Here is an 11693-nt window from a genome sequence, read left to right as displayed (position 1 = left end):
CGATATATGCCTGAACGAAAACCTTTCACACATGAAGATGATGCCAAGTTAGTCCAATGATCTCAGTTCGCGGGTGCTGCCATCGTTACAGAAAAGAGGTATGTTTATTTCGATGCTTCCGCTCGTGTGTGAACGTATTGACACAACCCTGCAGGCTCCTCGGACTCAGATGTTCACAAAAGCCGGTCGGCAGCCCTTTAGCACGGTGAAGCTAAATGCTAACAAGGTGGGAATGAAGTGACTCACCTTGGAGGACAAAAGTCAATATAAATCATGTCGGGATTACAATCAAACTGTGACTCCCTGTGGAGGTTCTGGCCAGTTGTTTTTAGTTTCAGTCAGCATTAAGAAGGTTTACTATTTCGTGTTTTGGTTTTGTTTGCCAGTAATGAATTTGCATTTTTGGTATTATTTGTTGTCTATACATTGTTTACAAACCGACATTTCAAGGTACTCGTGTTTAATCATTTCGTCATAATTTACAGTGATGTCAGATATTATAGTTCGGTTTATCAGACTGTAGCTCCACTTGTCATGTCACTTTTCCTTCACCTTTTTGTTGGTTTTTATTGTCGCCTTCCAAAAGCTTGCTTAAGTCCGTCTAAATAGTTTATTTAACGTAATGTCTTTCTCCATCGTTCCCACAGTGGCTGATTTCCAGGTTTGGCTTCATATCGGAACAGACCCTGGAGATCGTTCAATGAGGTATTTCTCCCAAACATTCTCATTTGTGTCCGTGAGGTTCTCGTGGCGTCTGCAGTGAAACGTGTTATTTGAACTGTCCGAGGTGCAGGAGGGCTCCGATCAGTCTCTGGACTCATGGACCGGGGCGTCTGTCCCGCCTGCCGCTGCCTGGCAGGGTCACATGGGTTAGAACCTACAGCGCTGACCCCCAGCCCGGCCCACCCCCTCCCCCACCCAGCACCACCCCGCCTCCTCCGGGGGGGAGGGCGGCGGCCGAGGTGGCGAGGCGGCGAGCCGCGGAGGCCTTCCAGGTACGCAAAGCGCTCGTCGCAGCTAAAGCTAATGAAGCTTTCGTGACGGACGCTCTCTGAACGCCGCTCTCTTTAGCGCGCAGGCGTGTTGGGTCGCCGCTGGGGTCAAAGGTCGGCGGAGACGGCCACCGCCACAGTCAACACCTGGTGGGGGCGGTACGAGGAGTTCGTCGGGCTGGTGGAGGTCCGCAACGCCCAGGCGAAGGTCACTGAGGTCAGTTGGGGACGTCTGGCTGTTGGAGGGACTGGAGGGGACGTCTGTTGGACCGTTTAAGTCCGTCTGTCCTGAAATGCCGACGGTCCGTCTGGTCTGCGTCTCCAGGCCGAGGCGGCCTTCATGGTGTCCCGGGGGATGGTGCGCGAGGCTCACGGCAGCCTGGAGGCGCTGCAGGCCCGGCTGAAGGAGGTCCGGGACCGGCTGGACAGAGTCTCCAGGGAGGACGTCCACTACCTGGAGCTGGCTACGCTGGAGCACAAGCTGCTGCAGGTCTGTCTGTCTGTCTGTCCATCAGTCTGTCTGTCTGTCTGTCTGTCTGTTCATCAGTCTGTCTGTCTGTCTGTCTGTCTGTCTGTCCATCCATCCATCCATTAGTCCATCCATCTGTCTGTCCCTCTATCATCTGTCTCTACCTCTTCATCCATCCATCATCAGTGTGTTTGTCTGTCCCTCTATCATCATCATCCCTCCATCCAGAGGAACAACCAACCACACACTCAGGGAAACATGGTAGAACTCAGACTCCACACAGACCTGGTGGCTGTGAGGTGATAGAACGACTCACTGCGCCCCCTGGTGGCTGTGAGGTGATAGAACGACTCACTGCGCCCCCTGGTGGCTGTGAGGTGAGAACGACTCACTGCGCCCCCTGGTGGCTGTGAGGTGATAGAACGACCCACTGCGCCCCCTGGTGGCTGTGAGGTGAGAGCGACTCACTGCACCCCCTGGTGGCTGTGAGGTGATAGAACGACTCACTGCGCCCCCTGGTGGCTGTGAGGTGATAGAACGACTCACTGCGCCCCCTGGTGGCTGTGAGGTGATAGAACGACTCACTGCACCCCCTGGTGGCTGTGAGGTGATAGAACGACTCACTGCGCCCCCTGGTGGCTGTGAGGTGAGAACGACCCACTGCGCCCCCTGGTGGCTGTGAGGTGATAGAATGACTCACTGCGCCCCCTGGTGGCTGTGAGGTGAGAACGACTCACTGCGCCCCCTGGTGGCTGTGAGGTGAGAACGACTCACTGCGCCCCCTGGTGGCTGTGAGGTGATAGAACGACTCACTGCGCCCCCTGGTGGCTGTGAGGTGAGAACGACCCACTGCGCCCCCTGGTGGCTGTGAGGTGATAGAACGACTCACTGCGCCCCCTGGTGGCTGTGAGGTGAGAACGACCCACTGCGCCCCCTGGTGGCTGTGAGGTGATAGAACGACTCACTGCGCCCCCTGGTGGCTGTGAGGTGAGAACGACCCACTGCGCCCCCTGGTGGCTGTGAGGTGATAGAACGACTCACTGCGCCCCCTGGTGGCTGTGAGGTGAGAACGACCCACTGCGCCCCCTGGTGGCTGTGAGGTGATAGAACGACCCACTGCGCCCCCTGGTGGCTGTGAGGTGAGAACGACTCACTGCGCCCCCTGGTGGCTGTGAGGTGAGAACGACTCACTGCGCCCCCTGGTGGCTGTGAGGTGAGAACGACCCACTGCGCCCCCTGGTGGCTGTGAGGTGATAGAACGACTCACTGCGCCCCCTGGTGGCTGTGAGGTGAGAACGACTCACTGCGCCCCCTGGTGGCTGTGAGGTGATAGAACGACTCACTGCGCCCCCTGGTGGCTGTGAGGTGATAGAACGACTCACTGCGCCCCCTGGTGGCTGTGAGGTGATAGAACGACTCACTGCGCCCCCTGGTGGCTGTGAGGTGATAGAACGACTCACTGCGCCCCCTGGTGGCTGTGAGGTGAGAACGACTCACTGCGCCCCCTGGTGGCCCACCGGCACACTGGAAGTGTTGAAACAGTCGTTCCCAACCTGGATCCAGAACATTCTGTTGGTGTCTGAGCGCCTTGCATGAAGACTGCCACCAACAAACCCTCTCCCCTCCCCCCCCCCCCCCCCCCCCCAGGAGGAGCGTCGCCTCCGGACGGCGTACGAGGGCGCCGAGGGCTCTGAGAGGGAGAAGTTCGCTCTGTTCTCGGCGGCGGTCCGGGAGAGCCACGAGAAGGAGCGGACGAGAGCCGAGCGCACCAAGAACTGGTCCGTCATGGGCTCGGTCCTGGGGGCCCTGATCGGGGTCCTGGGGTCCACCTACATCAACCGGGTCCGGCTGCAGGTGAGGAGGACGTCCACCGCGACCAGGACGGATAAAGACACTTGCTGGTGTCGAGTCAAATACAAGAAAAAGTATCAGATTCTATTATCGAAGTTTAAAAAAAGGTTCTATTATAAAGTATTTCCACCAATATAAGTTTATGCTAGGGACAGTGCAATTGTTTTATTTACCTGTTTTTATTTATTTATCTCGGATAGATACATTTTTTATACAAAGTTTATCTTCTTCTTCCTTGATGACCTTTTATCTGCTGCTGGAAGAAGTGTGATCGTACCAACGAAGTTTCACTTATTTATCGCAATCACAGTAAAGTCTCTGATTCTGAAGCTCATTTTGACTGACCTTAACTCTGACCCTGACCTTGACCCATGACCTTGGCGATCAGTGTTTTTATTTATCTCAGATAGATACATTTTTTATGCTATTTTTTGACCCTGACCCTGACCTTGACCCTGACTTTGACCCTGACCCTGACCCTGACCTTGACCCTGACATGGCGATCAGTGTGTGAGTGGTTTGCCGTGGTTTCCTGCAGGAGCTGCGGACGCTGCTGCTGGAGGCCCAGAAGGGCCCGGAGAGCCTGCAGGAGGCCCTCAGGGTGCAGGCGGGGCACCACCGCTCCCAGCAGGCCGAGCTGCAGGCGCTCATCCACAGCCTGAGGCTGGCGCTGAGCGAGGCCTCCGTCCCGAAGGGCGAGGACGCCGGCGGCCCCTCGCCGCCCGCCCTGCCCCTCGCCGCCCTGAACGACCTCCACGCCGGCAGCCGCAGGGCGGAGTCGCTGCTGGAGGCCCTCCCCCCGCAGCTGGGGCACCTGGAGCGGGGCCTCGGCCGAGTGGAGGGGCAGCTGTCCACGGTGAGGCGGCTGCTGGAGAGCCGGGCTCCGCCCGCCGAGGCTCCGCCCACCGAGGCTCCGTCCACCCGGCCGCCGGCAGAGCGAGAGCGTGGCGAGGAGTGGGGGCCGCTGCTGCTGCGGCGGCTGGACGACGCCCAGACGACTCTGGGGGAGCGCATCAGGACCAACGCGCTCTACAACGCCACCTTCGCCTTCGCCGCCGCCGCCGTCACCGTCTCCGCCGTCTGCCTGCTGATGGGCGGCGGCGGGTAGAGAGCCGGACGTCCGCCGGCTTCCTGTTCCTCTCGTGACGAGACGCTGCCGAACGTTTCACTGCTGCTGGAGCTCGTCAGTCCTGGGAGGACGTCTGCCGGCGGAGGACGTCTGCCGGCGGAGGACGTCTGCCGTTGGAGGACGTCTGCCGGCGGAGGACGTCTGCCGGCGGAGGACGTCTACCGACGGATGACGTCTGCTGCTGGAGGACGTCTACCGACAGATGACGTCTGCCGGCGGAGGACGTCTACCGACAGATGACGTCTGCCGCTGGAGGACGTCTGCTGACGGAGGACGTCTGCCGACGGAGGACGTCTGCCACTGGAGGACGTCTGCCACTGGAGGACGTCTGCCACTGGAGGACATCTCCTGACGGAGGACGTCTGCCGACGGAGGACGTCTCCTGACGGAGGACGTCTGCCGACGGAGGACGTCTCCTGACGGAGGACGTCTCCTGATGGAGGACGTCTGCCGGCGGAGGACGTCTGCCGGCGGAGGACGTCTGCCGGCGGAGGACGTCTGCCGCTGGAGGACGTCTGCCGCTGGAGGACGTCTCCTGACGGAGGACGTCTGCCGACGGAGGACGTCTGCCGACGGAGGACGTCTGCCGACGGAGGACGTCTGCCACTGGAGGACGTCTGCCACTGGAGGACGTCTGCCACTGGAGGACATCTCCTGACGGAGGACGTCTGCCGACGGAGGACGTCTGCCGACGGAGGACGTCTGCCACTGGAGGACGTCTCCTGACGGAGGACGTCTGCCGACGGAGGACGTCTGCTGACGGAGGAGAGACAATAGAGTAAGAATTTCCTCCAAAACGTCCTTCGGACATCTTTCAATGTCAACGAATCCTTTGAGGAGTGAGATTATTAAAAGTACAACTACTGATACTGAAATCTTTAACGTGGCGATTCTACTGTTGGACACGAAGCAGGAAGTTCAACTTGTTATTTCAAATAACGGCAATTAAGAAGAGATGAGCTGTCAGATTTGATGTGAGAAGACCAACATCATTAGGAGCTCAGCAAACGTCCTGCAGCCTCACATTTAACTTTGAGGAAGAAAAATGTCTACTAAGAAACAAAGATCCATGTCCTGTATTGATCTGCGCTCGCGGTGCGATCAGGAAACACCTTGATTCAAAATCATCTTGAATAAAGTTTTTTTTTTTAACTCGAATGTCTGTTCTCATGGAGGAAAGAGGATGACTCCTGTAAAACCTGCTCAACAGTCACTTTTCTCATCTGGAATTCCACCTTCAGCCAGCAGGGGGCGGCATGTGCTCAAGTTTCACTTTTCACTACAATCAGCTGTTCATCTTGTGTCCTTCGTTGTGAGACGAGAAGTTCTTCACCCTGACTGAGGGGATTCTTGTGCCGAGTTTAGAAACGTTCAGCAAACACCTTATTTCACTTATTTAAGGCCACTGTGACTAAATAAGGTCACGTTTGAACCACTCTATGCAGTGCTTATTAATGTGTTATTACACCCTCCTGCTTCTCTATGCAGTGTTTTTCTACCTTTTTGAACCAAGACACACTTTTTTGTTTGGAAACATCTGGAGTCACACCTCCACCTGAAAATGTTAAAAGGTGAAACTCTGCAGCCTCTATTAACAATATAAAGTCTTTCTCATCAAAGACATCAAAGTCATTCTCATCAAAGACATCAAACTCTTTCTCATCAAAGTTTTATCAACAGGAATCCAGTAAATCCAGAAACAAGGACTTTTTTTAATAGTGCCTCCCTCAGTGTGAAACCTGGACCTGATGGATGAAGAGCTGAGATCCTGGTTTTCAAAAACTTCTCCATCACTGTCACTGACACAGTACTTTGATACAAGATGGTAGCAGGAGGTGGAGATGAACCACACTGACGTCTGTCACTTTACATTTCACCGGCAAAGTTCTGTGCTGCCCTCTAGTGGTGAAGAGTATTTATACATGATTACTCTGCAACACACTGTCGCTGTGAGAGCAGAGGGTTTTTTTAGGAAAAAATGTGAAATGTGATAATTTCCCACGACTCACCTGACGATCTGGAGGAAACACCAGTGTTCCGCGGAGCAGAGGTTGAGAAACACTGATCTATGCACTGTTGACAATTTCATTCCAATAAGAGTTCTGGCCCATGAGGTATAGTTAATTCCCGTGAGTATATATATATATATATATATATATATACTGTATATATGAAGCATCAGCCAGCAGGCTGGAGGAAGTACCAGGCCCCTGGTGAGTTCAGGTGAAGTTCAGGTTCTATTGGTGGTTCTCAGGTTGACAATAATCAAACATAGACACAATAACAATACAAGGAGGGCCACACAGGTCAGTACCAGTACCAGTACCAGTACCGGTACCGGTACCAGTACCAGTACCGGCTGGACACTGACTGATTTAATATAGCAGAGAGGCAACTTGTTCACTGGAAGGCCGGGAACTCAGGTTCCTACCAACGTTCTTCTAGTTCTTCTACCAACGTTCTTCTAGTTCTACTGACGTTCTTCTAGTTCTTCTACCAACATTCTTCTAGTTCTTCTACCAACATTCTTCTAGTTCTTCTACCAACGTTCTTCTAGTTCTACTAACGTTCTTCTAGTTCTTCTACCAACGTTCTTCTAGTTCTTCTACTAACATTCTTCTAGTTCTTCTACCAACGTTCTTCTAGTTCTACTAACGTTCTTCTAGTTCTTCTACCAACATTCTTCTAGTTCTTCTACCAACGTTCTTCTAGTTCTAACGTTCTTCTAGTTCTTCTACTAACATTCTTCAAGTTCTTCTACTAACGTTCTTCTACTAACGTTCTTCTACCAACGTTCTTCTAGTTCTTCTACTAACATTCTTCAAGTTCTTCTACTAATGTTCTTCCACCGACGTTCTTCTACCAACGTTATTCTAGTTCTACTACCAACGTTCTTCTAGTTCTTCTACCAACGTTCTTTTAGTTCTTCTACCAACATTCTTCTAGTTCTACTAACGTTCTTCTAGTTCTTCTACCAACGTTCTTCTAGTTCTACTAACGGTCAGCAGACCAGAGACCAGTGGAAACTAGCAACACGTGATGAACACGGATCAGAAGAGCTGATCAGCTCTGAAGCTCCTTTGGTCAGGAAGATGAAAGGAGAGTTTTCTAAAATGCAGTAATTGTAATAAAAACCACAAAGTTAGTGTAATAATGAGCTGCCGGTGGTGAATACTGGAAACGCCTCCAGACGCCACGGAGGGTTTATCACCGCTAAACATTCAAGTCGTCTGTGCTCACGAGGCTCGGCTCTTTGTTCCTCGACTGACTGAGGATTGGTCAGAACGAGCGGAGTGGTGGGGGAGGGGGGGGAGGGGCTCCACGTGGTTCTGCACATCTAGAATAGTTCTCCAGCAGTTCAACTTTGAATGGTGGCTCAGAGGTTCGTCTGCCGGAGGAGCCCAGCCGCCGGCTGCGTCTTTCATTTAGGCGACGCACGGATTCAAAACGCTCCTGCAGAGAGCTGAGGGGGGGGGGGCGGAGGGGGGGCGCCGGCCCCCCGGGGGGTCCACAAGGATGGACGTCTGTCTTCAGACCAGCAGAGAGAAAGAAAAATGCTCCAGGACTGATAAACAGTCACGTCGGAGCTTATTGGATTGTTTCACCGCCAGCAGGGACAAAAAGAAAAAACAAAAAATACTAAAGACAAATGGACAGACGGAGCCAAAGGAGGAAGGAAGAGACGAGGACGATTACAAAAAAGACTCCAGGGACAGACGTGACGTTTCAGGTGCTGTGGAATTCCCCCAAGTGGACGGATGTTTTTGTCCTTTTAGCGTCCAGAAGGACACTGAGACGCTCCGACGTCTCCGGATCCGGTTCTGGGACTTTGATGTTGGACATTTCAGTGGTTTGGGGGACGAAGCCGTCCTGCCCAGGCGCTGGTTTGAATCCCAGCTTGGGGGCCTTTGTGCTGGAGGTTTGCATGTTGAGTCTCTGATTCCCTCCGTCAGTCCAAGAACGTTCGTCCGTCGGAAGTTGGACGTCGGCGTCAAAACCAGCGTCTGACAGAGACGGCGTCATTCTTCACGTCTTCTCTGACTCGTCCTCCAAGACTTCAGCTCGATTGGTGGACATAGGATTGGACAACGGATTGTCTTTTGATCGCTCTGGAACTCGCTGATGGTCAGTGGTTCCCAACCGATGGTCTGTGGTCCCCAACTGATGGTCTGTGGTCCCCAACTGATGGTCTGTGGTTCCCAACCGATGGTCTGTGGTTCCCAACTGATGGTCTGTGGTCCCCAACTGATGGTCTTTGGTTCCCAACTGATGGTCTGTGGTTCCCAACCGATGGTCTGTGGTCCCCAACTGATGGTCTGTGGTTCCCAACCTATGGTCAGTGGTTCCCAACTGATGGTCTGTGGTTCCCAACCGATGGTCTGTGGTCCCCAACTGATGGTCTGTGGTTCCCAACCGATGGTCTGTGGTTCCCAACCGATGGTCTGTGGTCCCCAACTGATGGTCTGTGGTTCCCAACTGATGGTCTGTGGTTCCCAACCGATGGTCTGTGGTTCCCAACCGATGGTCTGTGGTCCCCAACTGATGGTCTGTCGTTCCCAACTGATGGTCTGTGGTTCCCAACCGATGGTCTGTGGTTCCCAACCGATGGTCTGTGGTCCCCAACTGATGGTCTGTGGTTCCCAACTGATGGTCTGTGGTTCCCAACCGATGGTCTGTGGTTCCCAACCGAAGGTCTGTGGCTCCCAACCGATGGTCTGTGGTTCCCAACTGATGGTCTGTGGTTCCCAACCTATGGTCTGTGGTTCCCAACCGATGGTCTGTGGTTCCCAACCGATGGTCAGTGGTTCCCAACTGATGGTCTGTGGTCCCCAACTGATGGTCTGTGGTTCCCAACTGATGGTCTGTGGTTCCCAACCGATGGTCAGTGGTTCCCAACTGATGGTCTGTGGTCCCCAACTGATGGTCTGTGGTCCCCAACTGATGGTCTGTGGCTCCCAACCGATGGTCTGTGGTTCCCAACTGATGGTCTGTGGTTCCCAACCTATGGTCTGTGGTTCCCAACCGATGGTCTGTGGTTCTGCTTTCACTCCATCACAATCAGACAAATTGAAAATTGTGGCTGTAATCTTAAGAACCAGAGCTGCAGGGGGCGCCATCCGTCCATCCATCCATCCATCCATCCATCCATCCATCCATCCATCCATCCATCCATCCATCCAACCACAGAAGTTCAAAGGTCAAACACACAGAGTTGAAAGCCTGAATGTGTTTCTTTCAGTTATTGTGAAAGAAACACATTCAGGCTTTCAACTCTGTGTGTTTCACCTTTGAACTTCTGTGGTTGGATGGATGGATGGCTTTAGGAGTGAAAAGTGAAAAGTTTCTCAGCTCGCCGTCTTGCACATTTCTGGTTCTTCACCTTCCCTCATTGTCTCGTTGGAAGAAGTGAGTGCGGGTGTGGGAGGATCCTTTGTTCCAGGAGGGTGCAGCCTGGAAAGGCAGGGAATCTCAGCACCTGGCGCAGTAATCGCAGGATAATTGCTATTAATCAAGAACCTCATCAACCCCATGCAGGTGTGGTATGGTAATTCTGTGTTATGTGCCAATTAAAATGATAATTAATGTACATTTAGCAGGGAAAGCGTTGCAGAGCTGGAGGGGGAAGACGGAGCATCGGCACGACGGGCCGGACGGCGTCGGGGAGTCGGGGCTGACGGAGCTCCTCCACCCCTCCAGGTCGGTTTACAAGCTTTGTGCTTGAGAGAAACAAAAAAAAAAAAAAAGTGTGAGTGGTCGTGCACAGCCGGTGTCAGCTTTCTGTTTTAGCCCGGCGCCGTGTGGAAACGAATTAAAAGTTAAGTTAATTAACTACTTGAGTAAGTAGAGCAGGAGGGATGGAGCCAAATCAATTAGCTATTGGCAAGAGAGACGAGGGGGGTGGGGGGGGGGAGGGAGGGGGAGGGGGGGACTCCCGTCTGAGCCAACACACACACACACACACACACACACACACACACACACACACACCGTGCAGAATCTATGCAGGCACACTTCAGTAACGGCGTCTGAACTTCCCGACACATCAAAGAAACACGTAGGGTCATCAGGTCATTTAGCGGGGAAATGACTTACTTTTCTTTACGGTTTGATTCTCATCGGATGAAGAAACGGAGGAAACGGCAGCGAGAGAAGAAGAAGAAAAAACACTCGAGGAAACAAAAATAGTGCAAATTACTGGTTTGTTCTGTGAAAATCTGCTGGTGTGAAACTTCACAGTGTCTCCAGTCCGACGTGTTTCACTTCCTGTTTCCTGCGTCCATGTGAGGATTTGGGTAAAAGGAAAGAATTTGTTAATTCACACGTCCAGGTCCGAGTCTGGAACTGAGAACGTTTCACACCAGAACTGCATGAAAACACCGACTGGAGATTCTTCTCTTGTTGGGAGTCGCAACAACAACAACAACAACAACTGTAGTTTAGAAAACGTGTGAATCAACGATGGACGAGTGGATTTAAACCTCCTGACCGACGGAATCCACTCAGTTTGTAGTGACGGACGGTTTGTTTCATTTTGACTTTATTTTCAACCCAGTTCGTTTCAAAGATGGTGATTTAAAAATGCAGTGATTTAATAGAACGTCTGGTTTTCATCCGTCAGTCCAGCAGAGCCGGTTCTTCCTCCGTCAGCGATTTTCATACATGAAGCTTTATTCTCCGTCGTCTTTCTTTATAAGATGACGTGTCATCCAATCTACGTGCTTAGGGAATTAGAAATATGAAACAAAATGTAAATATAATAATCATAATAATGATAATAGTTGCCAGAGCTGCCAAAGCCGCCAAAGTTGCCAGAGTTACCAAAGTTGCCAGAGTTGCCAGATCCGCTAGAGTTGCCAGATCCGCTAGAGTTGCCAGAGTCACCAGAGTTGCCAGAGCCGCCAGAGTTGCCAGATCCGCCAGAGTTGCCAGATCCGCTAGAGTTGCCAGAGTCACCAGAGTTGCCAGAGCTGCCAGAGTTGCCAGAGTCACCAGAGTCACCAGAGTCACCAGAGTCACCAGAGTCACCAGAGTTGCCAGAGTTGCCAGAGTTGCCAGAGTTACCAGAGTTGCCAGATCCGCTAGAGTTGCCAGATCCGCTAGAGTTGCCAGAGTCACCAGAGTTGCCAGATCTGCCAGAGTTGCCAGAGTTGCCAGAGTTACCAGAGTTGCCAGAGCCACCAGAGTTGCCAAAGTTGCCAAAGTTGCCAAAGTTGCCAGAGTTGCCAGAGCTGCCAGAGCTGCCAGAGTTGCC

General features: G+C 52.8%; 1 protein-coding gene across 1 annotated transcript; it reads left to right on the top strand.

The window, feature by feature from the left end:
• The first annotated feature begins 23 nt into the window (after positions 1 to 23).
• On the top strand, positions 24 to 4753 carry ccdc51 (coiled-coil domain containing 51). The gene is made up of 7 exons (XM_080494994.1): positions 24 to 98; positions 648 to 705; positions 794 to 995; positions 1072 to 1209; positions 1318 to 1482; positions 3109 to 3315; positions 3851 to 4753. The coding sequence occupies exons 2-7, from the start codon at positions 701 to 703 to the stop codon at positions 4418 to 4420; spliced, it is 1287 nt and encodes a 428-aa protein (XP_080351120.1). The 5' UTR covers positions 24 to 98; positions 648 to 700; the 3' UTR covers positions 4421 to 4753.
• The last annotated feature ends 6940 nt before the right edge of the window (positions 4754 to 11693 follow it).

The sequence above is a fragment of the Blennius ocellaris genome (assembly GCF_963422515.1).
Source record: "Blennius ocellaris genome assembly, chromosome: 4".
Classification (NCBI taxonomy): domain Eukaryota; kingdom Metazoa; phylum Chordata; class Actinopteri; order Blenniiformes; family Blenniidae; genus Blennius; species Blennius ocellaris.
Note: the sequence above shows the minus strand (reverse complement) of the source record. Positions and strands in the feature narration are given on the sequence as shown.

What these genes read in the sequence shown, in the direction of transcription:
- ccdc51 (XM_080494994.1), top strand. An exon ending in CCCAGGCGAAGGTCACTGAG is followed by an intron (nt 1,210 to 1,317) that starts GTCAGTTGGGGA and finishes CTGCGTCTCCAG; the next exon opens with GCCGAGGCGGCCTTCATGGT. An exon ending in TGGAGCACAAGCTGCTGCAG is followed by an intron (nt 1,483 to 3,108) that starts GTCTGTCTGTCT and finishes CCCCCCCCCCAG; the next exon opens with GAGGAGCGTCGCCTCCGGAC.